A 13992-nucleotide genomic window follows, 5' to 3' on the forward strand; every position below is an offset into this window, starting at 1 on the left:
CAAATATAGCAGGGATCATGAAGCTGGCGTGGGATCAGGCAGTGTTTCGTTCTGCTGTGCATGGGGTCACTATGAGTCGGAAATGACTTGACGGCACCTAACAACAACAACAACAGTATTCCATTGTGTCTATGTACCTGTGGTGTATTAACTTACATGGTGTGGCTTTTCTAGCCAGTCTTTGTAAACACTGGTGGAATTTGTTGTGAGCAACTGAGTAGCTCCTGATTGGTAAAGTTCCCAAGCTGGGATATTTCTGTTGGGATAGTATGAAGCAATCTTCTGGGAAGTTCACTCTCTCTCAGATGTGTAGAACTCTGATGTTGGGATTGGTTGGTTTGGGCTCAAAAGAAGCACTCCTAGAGGCAGAAGAAGTCTCTTTGACTGTCTGCTGAGAAAGGTGCACTGCTGAGAGAAACACACTGCTGAGAGAGAGACCTGAGAGAGTTGTGCTGCTGAGTGAGAGAGACATGAGAGACACATAATACTGAGAGAGAGATGTGCTACTGACTGCCAGCTGAGAGACTACTGGATGAGAGAGATGGCCAGCTGAGAGAGACTCAGCATATTCCTGACTTAATTGTACCCTGCTGCTTCCCTAGTAGAACCCATAATCGGTGAGTTCTGTGTGGCCACTGCAGTGAATTGTCAAACCCAGAAGAGAGGTGATGGGTGCTGTGGGAGGAATGGTTGGTGTCAAGGTTAGAAAGAGGGCTGGAGGACAGCAGTGTGTGTGGCCTCATAGGCACAGGCATTGGGCTGCTGATGGTGATCTTGTCCTCCTCTTGTGTAGTTAGATTAGTTCAGAAGATGCCATCTCCTTGTCCCCCCTTTAGCAGTACCATAGTTTGTTTATCCATTCTTCTGTTGATGGGCACCTAGGTTGTTTCCATCTTTTTGCTATATTATATAGTGCCACAATGAACATGGGTGTGTATATTATCTGTTCTTGTCCTGGCTTTTACTTCTTTAGGATATATACCTCGTAATGGAATTGCTGGGTCAAATGGTATTTCTAATTCCAACTTTTTAAGGAATTGTCATACTGCTTTCCACAGTTGTATCATTTTACAATCCCACCAGCAGTGTATGAGGTCACAATCTCTCCACATCCTTACCACCATTTGTTATTTTCACTCTTGTTGAACTTTGCTATTAGTGCTAGGGCAAGACAGTATCTCAATGTTGTTTTGATTTGCATCTCTCTAATGGCTAATGATCATTAACATCTCTTCATGTGTTTGTTTGACAACTGAATATCCTCTTTGGTGAAGTGTCTAATCATGTCTTCTGCCCATTTTTTAATTGGATTATTTGTCTTTTTTGTTGTTTAACTGTTGCAGTTTTCCATACATTTTTAAAATGAGTCCCTTGTCAGATATGTAGTTGCCAAATATTTTTTTCCCAGTCTGTAGTTCTGTTTTCACTCTTTAGGAGAAATGTTTGGAAGCACATGACAATTTAATTTTTGGAAAGTCTCATTCATCTAGTTTATCTTCTGCTGTTTGTGCATTTTGGGTTATGCCTGATGGTCTATTTATGCCATATATAAGGGCCCCTAAATTTGCTCCGATTTTTTCCTTGAGGAACTTTATACTTTTAGGTTTCACATTTAAGTCTTTGATCTATCTGGACTTAGTTTTTGTGTGTGGTGTGAGATACAGATCTTGTTTCATTTTTCTGCAAATGGATATCCAGTTTTGCCAGTACCATTTGTTAAACAGACAATCTCTTCTTCGTTTAATTGATGTCAGCCCTTTGTCAAAGATCAGCTGACCATAGGTCGATGGATCTATTTCTGGGTTCTCATTTCTATTCCACTGGTGTATGTGTCTGTCATTGTACCAATACCAGGCTGTTTTGACTACCGTGGCTGTATAGTACGTTCTGAAATCTGGGAGTGTGAGACATCTTACTTTGTTCTTCTTCAGTAATGCTTTGTTTATCTGTGGTCTCTTTCCTTTCCATATAAAGTTAGTGATTGGTTTTTCCATATTCTTAATGAATGTTGATGGGATCTGGATTGGGATTGCACTGAATGTATAGATTGCTTTGGGAATAATTGACATTTTAACAATATTCAATCTTCCTATCCACAAGCATGGTATGTTCTTCCATTTATGTAGATCTCTTACAGTTTCTTGAAGTAGTGTTTCATAGTTTTCTTTGTACAGATCTTTTGTGTCCCTGGTAAGATTTATTTCCAAGTATTTTATTTTTGGTAGCTTTTGTAAATGATATTGATTTCCTTACTTCCTTTTTAGCAGTCTCTTTGCTGGTGTAGAGGAATCCAACTGATTTTTTGGATGTTGATCTTGTATCCTGCCACTATGCTAAATCTCTCAATTAGTTCCAGTAGTTTTTTGATTGAATCTCTTGGGTTTTCTAGGTATAGGATCATATCATCAGCAAATAGGGATAGTTTGACTTCTTCCTTACCAATTTGGATGCCTTTGATTTCCCTTTCTTGACTTATAGCCCTGGCTAGAACTTCCAATACAATGTTGAATAGAAGTGGTGATAGAGGGCATCCTTATCTGATTCTTGTTTGCAGGAAGAATGGTTCTCTACATTGAGAATAATGTTGGCTGTTGATTTTGCATATATGTCATTTATTACATTGAGGAATATCCCTTCTATTCCTTTTTTTGATGAGAGTTTTTATCAGTAATGGGTGTTGGATTTTATCAAATGCATTTTCGGCATCAATTGATATGTTCATGTGGTTCTTTTGTTTTATTTATGTGATGGATGACATTGGTTTTCTAATGTTGAACCATCCTTGCGTACCTGATATGAGCCCCACTTGGTCATAATGTATTATTTTTTTAATATGTTGTTGGAGTCTGTTGGCTAGGATTTTGTTGAAGATTTTTGCATCTGTATTCATAGGGATATTGGTCTGTGGTTTTCCTTTTTAGTGATGTCTTTGCCTGGTTTTGGTTTCAAAGTTATGCTTGCTTCATAAAATGAATTTGGGAAGATTACATCCTTTTCTATGTTTGGGAATAGTCTGAGTAGGATTGGTGTCAGGCTTTCCCTGAATGTGTGGTAGAATTTTCTGGTGAAACCATCTGAGCCAGGGCCTTTTTTTGTTGGCAATTTTTTTGTGACCTGTTCGATTAATTTTTTGTTGTTTTGTGTCTGCTCAACTTGTCTGCCTCAGTCTTTGTTAGTTTAGGTAGGTGGTATGTTTCTAGAAATCTATGTATTTCTTCTACATTTTAAAATTTGTTGGAGTGCAGTTCCTCATAGTATCCTGATATTCTTTTATTTCAGTTGGTTCTGTGGTGATGTCACCCAATTTGTTTCTTATTCATGTTATTTGTATTCACTCCCCTTTTTCCTTTGTTAATAAAATTTGCCAGTGGTTTGTCAATTTTATTAATCTTTTCAAAAAACCAGCTTGTAGTCTTGTTGATTTTTTCTAGTGCCTTTCTATTTTCTGTTTCATTTATTTCCGCTCGAATCTTTATTATTTCTCTTCTTATGATGACTGTAGGCTTTTTTTCTGCTCTTTTTATAATTGTTGAAGATGTTGGTTTATAGTGTTGATTTTGGCTCCTCTTTTTTGATGTATGCATTTATTGCTATAAATTGGCCTCTGATCACTGCCTTGGCTGTGTCCTAAAAAGTTTGGTAAGTTGTCTTTTCATTCTCATTTGATTTGGGGAATTTTTTAATTCCATTTTTTATTTCTTCTATTTCCCAATCATTCATAAGGAGGGTGTTGTTCAGTTTCCATGTGTTTGCTCTTTTTCTGTTAGTCTTCTTATTGTTGATTTCTAATTGTATACCATTGTGATCTGAGAAGATACTTTGCAGTATTTCAATGTTTTAAAATTTATTAAGGCTTGCTTTATGGCCTATCATGGACAATGTTCTATGTGCACTGGAAAAAATGTATATTGTGTTGATGTTGGGTGAAGTGCTCTATAGATGTGTATAAGGTTAAGTTGGTGGATTATATTGTTTAGTTCTTCTGCATCTTTGTTGAGTTTGTTTCCAGTTGTTCTATCTTTCATTCAAAGTGGTGTATTAAATTCTCCTACTATGACTGTGGAGTCATCTATTTGTCTTTTCAATACTGTTAAAGTCTGAGTTATGTATTTTGGAGCTCTTTCATTGGGTGCATCAATATTTATTATGGTTATGTCTTACTGGTCAGTTGATCCTTTAATTATTATATAATGTCTTTCCTTGTCTCTCATGGGTTTTTTTTTTCTTAAAGTCATTTTATCAGAAATTAATATTGCCACTGTTGCTCTTTTTTGATTGCCATATGCCTGATATATCTTTTTGCAACCTTTGAATTTTAGCCTATTTTTGTCTTTGTCTCTAAGGTGTGCCTCTTGTAGACAGCATATAGATGTATTTTGTTTTATTATCCAGTGTTTTGGTTACCTAGTACTGCTCTGACAAGAATATACCACAAATGGGATGCTTGAACAAATAAGAGTATTCTCTTACAGTTTGAAGGCTGCAAGTCTGAATTCAAAGTGCCAGGCTCTAGGGGCTGGGTGAAAGCCCCTCAACCTTGGGCTTCAGCTCTCCCTCCTGCTCCTGGCCCACTGAAGCTAGAGACTTTTCTTCACTTGGACAGCTACTGACTGCTGAGACTGACAAGCCCCAGGTTAACAAGTAAAAAGGCACAGTTACCAAATCATATGTTACCAAATCACACAGTAGGCCATTAATTCAAGTCCATTGAAAGTCCCAAGGTCACCAGAGCATGACAGGCTGCTGAACAATGACATGGCTACATGCATGGTTTAAGCATGCCATAAGCTACAGACCACTCCCCAAGGCTTCTCCTTACATACAGGAAGCAGACCACATACCCAAAGCAGCTACTCAGCTGCTCCAGTAGATTCCACCATGGAGTTAATTACCAATCTCACCATGGGGAATAACTACATTCAGCTGCCCAGCCACTCAACCAGGCCCAGCCAAGTTGACACACAAACTTAACCACCACAATTCCACCCCTTATCAACTTGGCATCTCTACAGATCTTCAATGGGTGGTATCTGTACAGATCTCTCTCACTGGGTGACTCCAGTCCCCTAGTTCCTGAGTGACAACCTCACACCCTTGGCCTGGTGGGCCCCATTCCTCTCCCTGTTGGGCGTGGCAGCACGGCCCCTCACTCTTGGGCAGCGGCTATGACTCCATCCCACTAGCTCACATGAATGAGCAGCCCCAGATTCCAGAACCAAGTTGGTGAAGATCTGGCTCTTTTAAACTAAGGGACTGTAGTCGTTTCCTTAGGCCATGGTCCTATCCTTGAGGCTCTGCTTCCCATTTCCTTGTTCTATCTGCTTCTGCCAATTAATGCCTGAGGGCAACCCACTTCACCTGAAATCTTCCTGCCCAAAGGACACTTAGCTTTCTTGCTCCATGGGCTGGCCAACCTGCTACTCCATCTCATGCCAGTCTTTTCTACAAATTAATGCCCAAAGGCAACCCACTCTGCCAGGAAGCCTCCTACCCAGTGGCACATGGCTTTCTCCTCTGTGGGCTGGTAAGCATGTTGCTGTTTAATGCCAGTCTCTGGGCTCTGCGACTGCCATCTCTCATGCCAGTCTCTTGGATCTGCTGCTGCTGTCTCTCACATTGCATGCCAGGGTCTCTCTGCCAGTGTCTCGGGTCAAGGATGGACTCCACTCCTGTTTCCACATTTTAGGTGTCTGTCAAAGCTGCACCCCACTCTCTTGGTATGATATTCTGTTTTGGTTACCTAGTGTCACTCTAACAGAAATACCACAGATAGGATGGCCTTAACAAACAGGAGTTTATTTTCTTGTGGTTTGGGAGGCTAGAAGTCTGAGTTCAAAGTGACAGGCTCTAGGGCCTGGGTGAAAGCCCTTCAATCTTGGGCTTCAGCTCTGCCTCCTGCTCCTGGCCCATTGAAGCTAGAAGCTTTTCTTCACTCAGACAGCTACTGGCTACTGAGACTGACAAGCCCCAGGTTGATGAGTAAAAGGGCATAGTACCGATGTTACCAAACCACACAGCAGGACATTAATTCAAGTCCATTGAATGTCCCAAGGTCGGCAGAACATGGCAAGCTGCTGAACAACAACATGGCTACATGCAGGGTTCAAATGTGCCATAAGCTGGAGACCATTCCCAAAGCTGCTTCTTATATATGGGAAGCAAACCACATACCCAAAGCAGCTACTTAGCTGCTCCAACAGATTCCACCATGGAGTTAATTACCAATCTCACCATGGGGAATAACTACATTCAGCTGCCCAGCCACTTAACCAGGCCCAGCCAACTTGACACATAAACTTAACCACCACATCCAGTCTGCAACTCTCCATCTCTTAAATGGTACATTTAATCTGTTGACACTCAATGTAATTATTAACAAGTATGACTTTGTTGCTGTCATTTTGTTACATATTTTTTCATGGTACTCCTGCTTTCTTTGTTCCATATAATTTTCTGTGCTGAGCTCATTTTGTTTATGAATCATGTTATCATTTCCTTTGTTGCTATTGTTTTAGTATTTGCTAAATATTTGTGTTTGTCCTCTTTTATTGTGATGTGAACGTTTATCATTTTTCTTTGAGGTTACCCTGTGATTTATATTTTTCTCCCCATGGTTAGAACAGTGTGTACTATCTTACAATTATCTTGACTTGCTCAACATTTAGAAGTTCTGTAACTGTACTATTTTTTCACTCTTTTTGTTTGTTGTTGTCCTCATTTGACAATTGATATCTCTGGTTCGCTGTTTACAATCTTGTAAGCTTATTTTACTTTGGATACTTCCAGAACTGTGTTGGCTTCTGGGTTATGTCATCATGTGTGTTAATGGTCAGTTGTTGTTTGCTATTATTGGTTTTCTGTCCAAAGGACTCCCTTTAGTATCTCTTGTAAGGTTGGTCTGGTTTAACAAATTCCCTTAATTTCTGCTTATCTGGAAATCTCCTAATTTCACCATCATATTTGATGGACAGTTTTGCCAGGTATATAATTCTTGATTGGAAATTCTTCTCTTTCAGGGTTTTATATATATCATCCATTGTCTCCTGGTGTGCATGGTTTCTGCCGAGAAATCAGAGCTTAGTCTTATTGGTTGCCCTTTGTTGGTAATTTTTCATTTTTCCTGTGCTGCTTTAGGATTCTTTCTTTGCCTTTGGTTTTGGTGAGTTTGATGGTGATAAGTCTTGGTGATCTTCTTGTGCGGTCTATCCTGTTTGGGGTTCGTTGGACTTCCTGAATGGATATATTCTCATCTTTCATTATGTCAGAGAAATTCTTTTCCAACAAATCTTGGAAAATTTTCTCAGTGGTTTTATTTTTTCTCTTCCTGTTCTGGAATTCCAATTACATGTAGGTTATTCCTTTTGATGGTATCCCCCATGAATCTTAGGCTTTCTTCCTTTTGTTTTGATCTTTTCTCTGATTGATTCCTTTCTAAAGAAGTATTGTGGTATTTGTCTTCAATCTCATTTATTCTCTCTTCCATTGATTCAGTTCTACTCCTTTGCTCTTTCAATGTGTTATCTATTTTTGAAAATTTAGTACTAATCTTGTGGATTTCTATCTATCTGTAGATTTTGTATCATTTCTAATTTTTCATTTGTTTTGTCATTTTGTTCTTATATTGTCTTCTTAAATTGTTCTAGGGTTTTTTCTGTGTTTTCCTTGATCTGTCTCTCAATCCATTGAAGGTACCTAAATATAATTTTTTTGAATCCTTATAAGGGAGTTCCAATGCTTCTTCTTCCTCAGGGATGTGTTCTGGGTCTGTATCCTGCTCCTTTGTTTCTACTGCTTTATCTTGCTTCCTTGTGTGGACTGTGATGGTCTATGGTCCCTAAGACATTGTGACATTGTTGTATTTATATTAAGCTGATGATTGTATGTTGGAGTGATTCGTCCAAGATTTTCATTTTCTTTGTTTTGTTTGGATGCATCTGAGTAAGCAGGGTACTGTGCTCCTGTATTTGCTAGCTGGTGGCACTTATGCACTCACCACCTGTCTCCTGGTGAGTGTGATAGAGAATGAGAGTGACTGCACAGATCTCTGTTACCTGTTTATAAAGTACAGTTAAGGGTGAGTCAGACTCATATTGGCAGCCATGTATCATTGGCCAGTTGGTTCAGGAGGCAGTGGTGGCCCTCACTCATTAAGTGGGGCTTCAAGAGGTGTGGGTATGGTTGGATCATATGGGCATGGTGGCTGTCTCTCACTCAGTTAGAAAAAAACAATAATTGAAAAACCACCAAAAAAGTAAAAGAAAGGCAAAAAACACACACTGCATAAACACACAGGAACAATTACCAAAAAAGGGTGGGGAGGAAAGGCAATAAATGAGAGAATAGAGAAACAGAACAACAACAAAAAAAGAAAGAAAGAAAGAAAAACCTCAATATCTAGGAAGGGGAAAATAAGAAAAAAAGGGTAGAGTAAGAAAATAATGAAGAAAAAAATGGGAAAAAAATGCAAAAAAGAAAAACATGGGATGGAGAGAACCACAAGAAAGAAGAAAATGGGAACCAGGAAAGGGAAGAGAGAAAAAGCTGAAAACTAGAACCTGGGAAGAAAGAAGGAAAAAAACAAAAACATCTGGGAGTACAGAGCAGGGCACCCAGGCTCAGTCACAGCACACAGACTGGGATGGATTTTCTGCTGGCCCGGAAGGTGGGTGGGGGTGAGGGGTATCTCCGTTCACCAAGAGGGTGTGGGGTATAAGAGTAACAAGTGGAATATCACATCTTTCTAGTCCTCAGTCCAGTATGTCTGTGCTGTCCCTGACAAGTGGGGCCTATTCTTAGGTCCGTGGAATCTGAGCGAACACTGTTGCTTTAAATTTCCAAAATAGTCGAACCACTTGTAAACATTCAAAACAGCTATGCCCTCCAGACAGCAAAAAGTCCACAGCTCAGTTTGTGTTCCTCTTTGCTATTTCCCTTTTTATTTCTCAGCCACCAGTATAGTTCTCCACACAGCCCTTGGTGAGCAGGGCTGATTTTTAGGTTAATTCTTAGGACCTAACACCACTTGGAAATATCCAAACTGTCTGTGCTGTCAGGATCACTGACAGTCCACAGCTCTGTTTGTCTCCTTTTTTCACTGTTTTCATGCATCTTCTTCTACCAGTTGGAGTTTAGACCACTTCTGTATCCTTCCTTTCAAAGATCAGGGCTCCAGGATTATCTTCTTTATCTGCGTCAATTGATTCCTCTTTTCTTTGTTGAATAGGGTCTGTGTAGTCCATCTGCCTATTACACCATCTTACTGGAACCTCATTGTTGTTTTTATTTGCATTTTTCTAATGGCTAATGATAACAAATATTTCTCCATGTGTTTTTTGGCCGCATGAATACCTTCTTCAGTAAAGCATCTGTTCATTTCTTCTGCCCATTTAATTGGATTGTTTGTCTTTTTGATGTTGAGTGTTGAAGTTTTCTATAAATTTTAGAGGTAAATCCATTGTCAGATGTCGTTGCCAAATACTTTTCCAAATCTATGTTGTTGTTGTTGTTAGGTGCCATCAAGTCAGCTGCAACTCATAGCGACCCTATGTACAACAGAACAAAACACTGCCCAGTCCTGTGCCAGCCTCACAATCCTTGCTATTCCCCGAGCCTATCATTGCAGCCACTGTATCAATCCATCTTGTTGAGGGCCTTCCCCTTTTTCGTTGACCCTCCACTTTACCAAGCATGATATCCTTCTCCAGGGAATGGTCCCTTCTGACAACATGACCAAAGTAGGTGAGATGAAGTCTGGCCATTCTCACTTCCTAGGAGCATTCCAGCTGCACTTCTTCTAGGACAGATTTGTTTGTTCTTCTAGCAGTCCATGGTACTTTCAGTATTCTTCACCAACACTACAACTCAAATGCATCAACTCTTCTTCTATCTTCCTTATTCATTGTCCAGTTTTCACATGCATATGAAATGATTGAAAATTCCATGGCTTGAGTTAGGTGCACTTTAGTCTTCAAAGAGACATTTTTACTCTTCAGCACGTTGGACGAGTCTTTTGCAGCAGATTTGCCTAGTGCAATATGTTATCTGATTTCTTGACTGCTGGTGGCGTTGTGCCTAAGGCATTTTGACTGCTAACCAGAGACTGGCAGTTCAAACCCACCAGCCACTCCTCAGAAGGAAGATTGGGCAATCTACTTCCATAGTGATACGGCCTCAGAAACCCAAGGAGGGGTCGCTATGAGTTGGATCTGACTCCACGGCAGTGATTGCATTTTTGTGTTGCTTCCATTGGTGTTGATTGTGGAACCAAATAATATGAAATCTTTGACAACTTTAATCTTTTCTCTAATGATCATGTTGCTGCTTATTGGTCCAGTTCTGAGGATTTTCATTTCCTTTGTGTTGAGATGTAATCCATACTGCAAATTGCAGTCTTTAATCTTCATCAGTAAGTGCTTCAAGTCATCTTCACGTTCAGCAAGCAAGGTTGTGTCATCTGTGTATTGGAGGTTGTTAATGAGTCTTCCTCCAAGGCCAATGCCACGTTCTTCATATAGTCCAGCTTCTAGGATTATTTGCTCAGCATACAGATTGAGTGAGTATTTTGAAAGGATAAAACCCTGATACACTCCTTTCCTGATTTTAAGCCACGTAGTATCCCCTTGTCTGTTTCAATGACAGCCTCCTGGTCTGTGTACAGGGTCCTTATGAGCACAATTAAGTGTTCTGGAATTCTCATTCTTCACAAGGTTATTCATAATTTGTTATGATCCACACAGTCAAATGCTTTTGCATAGTCAATAAAACATAAGTAAACATCTTTCTAGGAGCTCTGGTGGTATAGTGCCTAAGGCATTTGACAGCTAACCAGAAGGCTGGTAGTTCAAACAAACCAGCCAGCCACTCCTCAGAAGGAAGTTTGGACAATCTACTTACATAGTGATGCCACCTAGGAAAAGAAAGGAGGGGTCACTATGAGTTGAAATTGACTCAATGGCAGTGAGTTTGGTTTTGGTTTAGAAACATCTTTCTGGTGTTCTTTGCTTTGAGCCAAGTTCCATCTGACATCAGCAGTGGTATCACTCATTCTATGCCCTCTTCTGAATCCACCTTGTATTTCTGGAAGTTCTCTGTCAATATACTGCTGCAAACATTTTTGAATTATCTTCAGTTAGATTTTACTCACATGTGATACTAATGATATTGTTTGATAATTTCCACATTCTGTGGAATCACCTTTCTTTGGAATGGGTAAAAATATGGATCTCTTCCAGTCAGTTGGGCAGGTAGCTATCTTCCCAATTTCTTGGCATAGACATTGTGATGTCATTATATTTATATTTAATTGGTGATTGTATGTTGGTGTCATTTGCCCAGGTCCCCCCCCCCTTTATTTCATTTTGATATATCTGAGTAAACAGGGTTATTGTGCTCCTCTATTCACTAGTTGGCACGAGTTAGTTACTCACCACCTGTCTCCTGTTGGGTGTGATAGAGAATGAGAGTGTGTGCACAGATCTCTGTTAGCTCTTCCTGAAGAGCAGTTGAGGATGAGTTGAACTAGTATTGGTTGCTGTCTGTCATTGATCAGTTGGTGCAGAAGCAAGTAGTGGCCTTCACCCAGTGGTTGGAGCTACAGGATGTGCAGGTATGGTTGGGTCACATGGGGATGGTCATATGCTATCTCCCACCTGGTTATACCAAAAAAAAAAAAAAAAAAAAGAGAGAGAGAGAGAAAAAGAAACACAAACTGCATAAATAGACAGCAACGATCACACACACACAAAAAGACAGTAAATGAAAAGGAAAGTTTTTAAAAGATAAGAGAAAGACAAAAAGGAAAAGAAAAAAAATCACAATATCTGAGGAGGGGTAAAATGAGAGAAAAAAGCAAGAGAAAAAGAATAATAAAAAAAAGTTAGAATCATGCAAAAAGAAAAACAAGGCATGGGAAGAACCAAAAGAATAAAGAAAGGAACCTGGAAAAGGGAAAGAAAAAAAAAAGAGAAAGGAGGAGGAAAAAAAGAATAATTTAAAATCAGACAAAAACAAACTGGGGGGTGGCACCCAAGCTCTGTTAGGGTACCCAGGCCAGCTCTGTTAGTATGCCCAGAACAGCACAGAATTGGTCCAGAAGGTGGGTGGAGGAAGGGGATGGCCACAGCTCTGTTTACCAAGAGGGTGTGGCGTACAAGAGTAACAAGGGAAACAGCATACCTTTCTAGTCATCAGCCTCCAGTGCAGCTGCCAATGCCTTCATCGGCAAGCAGAGTCCATTCTTCAGTGTCTGCCCAGATCAAACTCCACTTGTAGAGATTGACTTCCTATCAAGACAGCTAAAGGTCTGCAGTTTTATTTGTCTCCTTATTCACTGTATTTATACAGATTCTTCTACAAGTTGGTATTTAATCCACTTCATCCTTCCTTTCAATGCTCAGGGTTCCAGATTATCTTCTGTATCTGTTTCATTTGGTTCCTCATTTCTTTGTTGCAGAGGGTCTGTGTAGCTTGTCTGCCTATTTCATGATCTTGCCAGAATTCTCTCTAACAGCTTTCTTATGGATTCTTTTCAATTTTCTATATGTAGGATCATATCATCTTCAAATAGAGATAGTTTTACTTCGTCCTTTCTGATACAGATAGCTTTCACTTCTTTCTCTTGCCTGATTGCTCTGGCTAGAACTTCAAGTACGCTGTTGAATAGCAGAAGTGAAAGCAGGCATCCTTGTCTTTCACCATTGAACATGATGTTAGCTGTGGGTTTTTCATAAATGCCCTTATCATGATGAGGAATTTCCATCCTAATGCTAGTTTGCTGAGTGCGATTATCATGACAGGGCATTGACATTTTCTGTGTCAAGTGAGATGAAATTAGCTTTTTTAAAGTGATTTCTCACTTAATTGCAGTATGGTCAGAGATGGAATTAAGGTTTATATAGTGTCATCCTTTAAAATTTGTTAACCCTAGTATGTGGTCAGTTTTCAAATATGCCTGGAAATTATGAGTATTCTCCAATGATTGGGTACAATATTCAATATATGCTCATTGACTCAACAAACTTATTCAACAAAGTGTTAACCTTATCTATCCTTAATTCTTAATGAAAACTATCTTGAGATGAAAGGCATTACTATAATAGCAAACTCTCTTTGTTTTTATAGAGTGGTGAGTCTGAACGGCAATATAAAGGAACTTTGGATTGCTTTGTGAAGATATTCAAACACGAAGGAATCAGTGCATTCTTTCATGGTGCCTTCTCCAATATCCTTCGTGGTACAGGGGGTGCTTTAGTGCTGGTATTATATGATAAAATTAAAGACTTCCTTAATATTGATATTGGAGGTAGTTCATCTGGAGATTAAATTGAGATATAGCATGTATTTAACTTATTAAACATACAAATTACATAGCTGCCATTTGTGTACATTTTGGTAGTGTGTTATTAGTGTCACAGTTTTTTTAAAGTGCTAACTCTGCAATAAAGCATAAGCTTTTTTCAAGGATTTGAATACTTAACATCAGATAAATGTGGGATTCCTTCCATTTAGACTCAAACTCACTTTAATGAGACATTTTACTTATCATAAGCAGTATACATTATTTGTTTGATTAAAATCCTTTTCTCACATTTATGATGAAAATTAAAATGTATAATAAATGTAAAATAAATGTAAATGTAAAATAAAAATCTAAGAAATTAAAGTATCTTCTTTTAAGTTGCTATTATTTTAATATACTTGTCTTCCCATCTTTTCAAATTATATGATGTGCTCAAGATTTCTTAAAAGCTTATCAGGAGATGTCATCATTTAGATCTATTGGCTAAATAAGCATTCTTCAATAACATCTCTACTAAGACAGTGTAGGTATTACCATGTATAGTGTTTATAGTATCATATAGCTTTTTTTTAAAGCACAAATGCTAGATCTGGTCATAAAAATGTGGATATCTTTAATGATGTTTATTATAAATCCTTAGTTGAAAAATAAAATAGCTTATCTGCTAACCTTTGAGAGCTCTGTGGCATAGTGCC

At 39.0% G+C, this 13992-nt stretch overlaps 1 protein-coding gene across 1 annotated transcript in view; it reads left to right on the plus strand.

Moving 5' to 3' along the window:
• The window catches only part of SLC25A31 (solute carrier family 25 member 31), a 105497-nt gene extending 92177 nt beyond the window's left edge, over positions 1-13320 (plus strand). The window contains exon 6 of the mRNA XM_007953832.1: positions 13120-13320. Coding sequence (XP_007952023.1) covers positions 13120-13320 — 201 coding nt within the window. The remainder of the gene's footprint in view (positions 1-13119) is intronic.
• The last annotated feature ends 672 nt before the right edge of the window (positions 13321-13992 follow it).

The sequence above is a fragment of the Orycteropus afer genome, unplaced genomic scaffold, assembly GCF_000298275.1.
Source record: "Orycteropus afer afer isolate SDZICR_OR568_19922 unplaced genomic scaffold, OryAfe1.0 scaffold00418, whole genome shotgun sequence".
Classification (NCBI taxonomy): domain Eukaryota; kingdom Metazoa; phylum Chordata; class Mammalia; order Tubulidentata; family Orycteropodidae; genus Orycteropus; species Orycteropus afer.